We start from the raw sequence: 3,300 nt of genomic DNA, 5'->3' as shown, positions 1-3,300 counted from the left end.
CGCCCCCTGATATAAACTGCTAATAATTTTATCCCTTCGATGATTCGTTACAATTACATTAATACTTCTTAGTAACTTTCCAGATAAATTGTTATATAAAGACTGTTTTATTTTACATATAATATTTTATAAATTCTTTATAGATTTCCGATGGGTACCAACCAACACTGATCACTGCACCAGCTTGAGAAACACAGCCCTAAGGGCAGGACACGAAAACGGGGGCAGCACGTCCCTGTACGTAGGACGCGCGTGCTACGATGGCAGCCTGCTGCCGGCCAAAGTTAATTTGGACACACAGAAGGCCTACGTCTGCAAAGACGGAATTGAAATCGAAGTCTCCGAATTTGAGGTACACGATAATTCTTAGATTTTTATTTCAGAATAGATGCAATCGATTTAAGAGGATGGTAGAGATGACCAGTGAAAATGGTCTGCAAGTTCAGGCAAATGGCTAAGTCATTTAGACCTACTCATCTTGAAATAAATATTTAACGTTAAAACTTTTTTATTATGTTCACTTTAGTTTGTATTCTTCAATAATTGTTTCATTAATGTTTTTATGGCGTATAGCTACGAGTATAATATAATGGGAAAACAATTAATGAACCAGAAAGCTCAATATTGGAATATTAATAATAATATTGAAAATGGTTGTTTGAAGAACATTGGTTATGAATCAATGTAAGGAACTTGAACTGGTGAATTCGCATTCGCATAAAATTTGCTTTCAATTTGCATTCCAATTCATATATTTTATATAGGAATTTTTACATCGAACTATTATATGTATAAAAATATTGGTTCACATATTCTAAATGTTTTTTTATGTACAGATGTACTGTGGTTCTCAATTGGTGTGGATGCGTGCTGAAAATGGAGATGTTCCACCTGGTGCAGTGTCAGCTGGAACCACATGCGATGGCGAGGAGGCCTTTGTGGGTCGCGCTAGATTAGGACCTTGTGGCGAGGATATAATCATTGGAAAGGTGATAGTTGAATCTATCAAATATTTTTTTATTCTGGTTTTTAACAGCAATCAAAACTTGACGTAATGGTACTTCTTAACAAAATGCTTTCTAGAAGGCAACCCAACGATTGGCCTATTAATGGTGTATTTTTCAATTTAAGTCAGCAATGTCTATAAAGGCTATTTTTACTTAGATAGATATATTTATCTATATTTTTAAGTGAAAATTGATATATTAATTGATTTCTTGATATCAGGTTGTAAGCACTGCGGGAGTAATGCCTTATAACCTAAACATGATTTAAGATCATATTTAGAGGGTGGCTGATATGTAATGCAACAAAGTAAAGCGCTATATTTTTTTTATTTTAATTCTAAGTTTCATTGTTTAAAAGCAAAAATGTCGGAATCGAAGGTGTAAATTTTTAGCTGACCTTTTTTATCAAGTAAACCCTATCATTTTGCTTGTTCACAAACTGCTCAATTTGGAATGGCTTCTCATCGTAGAAAACCAAATTCGGTAACTAGCCACTTTCGTGCAAGCGAACCAACTCCTTGGCTCTTTCCCGTCTAACTTTTTTCTGTGCATCTATGAACTCTTGCACTGTTTGGAACTTCAATGGCTTTAGTTCAAGATCATTTTTCAATATGTATTGCATCCGTTCTCGCGATATGTCAAGTTCACGAGCCATTTCTTTACCACTGCGACACGAATTTTGATCAATTTTTGCCTTCACTTTTCGGATCATTTCTGGTGCTTCTGGTGTTTTTTTATCCACTTTTTGGACGCGGTGCAGTACTGATAGTATCACGGTTACGAGATATGGTACGAGAAACAAAATATTTGTTTGCATTTAAATGCTGGAGGGCTCTAACGATAGCCAATTCTGATTTTCCAGCCAAATATAAAGCAATCACACTATCACGCTTGGCTTCCATCAAGAATTTTTTTTTTTTCTAAATGCAATAGATCAAAATGCTTTTGTACGCTTGTAAACAACTAAATGAACAATCACTGAAATAAATCTGTCAACTGTCTGATTAGTAGTTTAGAAATGATAGCAGTCTAAATTTGGTTGCAATACATATCAGCCACCCTGTATATACATTGCACTTCCTCAATTAAATTTTTAATAAAAAATATATCTATTTTAGGATACAATAAGAGTAAGGTGTTTTTTTTCAAATAAATAGTTGTTAAACCAGATTTACTGATAAAGAGAATCTGCATAACATTTTAAATTTTTATAATCTTTATGATGTATGATTTTGTGCTAACCAGCATAATAATAAAAAATATCGTTTTCAGAGTGTCTATTTAAAATTGAAAAATGTTACTCGTCGAAAGCACTTATGACAGAATTTTAGAAAGTATCACTTCAGTAATGTATTGCCAATTTTCGTAAATTTGAAAAGAAAAGTTTCAAATTATTGAAGTGATAGATTATTTCAACCTATACTTGGATTCAGCAATTTTTTCTTTCGTAACAAATAGTTTTATCTAATATTTGTCTTAACACGTATATTTGATGGATTGTCAATATTTCATCAACAAGAAAGCACGCAGATTAAATTACAACTCAAAAAATTAAAAAAGTTGAGACAATCCAGGACTAAAACATGTATTATGGTCTACGCAAGGTTAAAAACCAGAACTGTTACGACTATCTCGGGACATTTATTCAACTTAATACAACGCGTAACCAATTATAAATTACGTTGTAGCAATTGCGTATCAATTACGAAGTAAAATGTTATTAATTATTATTTAATATATGACTTCTTTATAGGTGCTTCCAAGTCAAGGAGCTTGCTTCGTGCCATTCGGCGGCAAAGAGGAGGCCAAAACAGATTACGAGGTTTTGGTTCTAGTGCAATAAATTAAATAATTTTGCCTTTTGAACAATTTCTACATGTGGTTTGACAAACGAGCTAATTACCCGTTATAGTTGTGTTCATCACAGATCTTCATTAGGGAGATCTGCCAAAACAAGTGTGTTGCGTGTGGTTCGGTGTTTCTGCACAATTCATATTTGATGAAACAGTATTAAAATAAAATCATTCTAAGTAATCAATTTATTTAATTTAAAAGGTTTATTGATTTCATTTTGTAAATTTGCACTTTATAGATTTTGATTTCATATATTTAAATAGCAGCTTCAACTTGTATTTAAATGTAATTAAATTCATGTAATTTATTGGATGTTTAAATATATATAAATTTGCAAACAATTGCATTCATTTATTAAATTTTATAAGATTTTTTTTAGATATGAGAAAAATAAGCTAGTTAAAAAAATTCACATATTAATCATAAAATATTATCATTG

At 31.9% G+C, this 3,300-nt stretch overlaps 1 protein-coding gene across 1 annotated transcript; it reads left to right on the top strand.

Annotated features, from left to right (window-relative positions):
• The first annotated feature begins 333 nt into the window (after positions 1-333).
• On the top strand, positions 334-2,850 carry LOC113386129. The gene is made up of 3 exons (XM_026623932.1): positions 334-352; positions 837-989; positions 2,761-2,850. The coding sequence occupies exons 2-3, from the start codon at positions 837-839 to the stop codon at positions 2,848-2,850; spliced, it is 243 nt and encodes an 80-aa protein (XP_026479717.1). The 5' UTR covers positions 334-352.
• Positions 2,851-3,300: the final 450 nt, after the last annotated feature.

This window comes from Ctenocephalides felis, unplaced genomic scaffold (assembly GCF_003426905.1).
Source record: "Ctenocephalides felis isolate EL2017-DRISC unplaced genomic scaffold, ASM342690v1 CF-g0.4_SCAFFOLD_03571, whole genome shotgun sequence".
NCBI classification, from domain to species: domain Eukaryota; kingdom Metazoa; phylum Arthropoda; class Insecta; order Siphonaptera; family Pulicidae; genus Ctenocephalides; species Ctenocephalides felis.
Note: the sequence above shows the minus strand (reverse complement) of the source record. Positions and strands in the feature narration are given on the sequence as shown.

What these genes read in the sequence shown, in the direction of transcription:
- LOC113386129 (XM_026623932.1), top strand. Translation starts at nt 837, where the DNA reads ATGTACTGTGGTTCTCAATTGGTGTGGATGCGTGCTGAAAATGGAGAT. An exon ending in AGGATATAATCATTGGAAAG is followed by an intron (nt 990 to 2,760) that starts GTGATAGTTGAA and finishes ACTTCTTTATAG; the next exon opens with GTGCTTCCAAGTCAAGGAGC.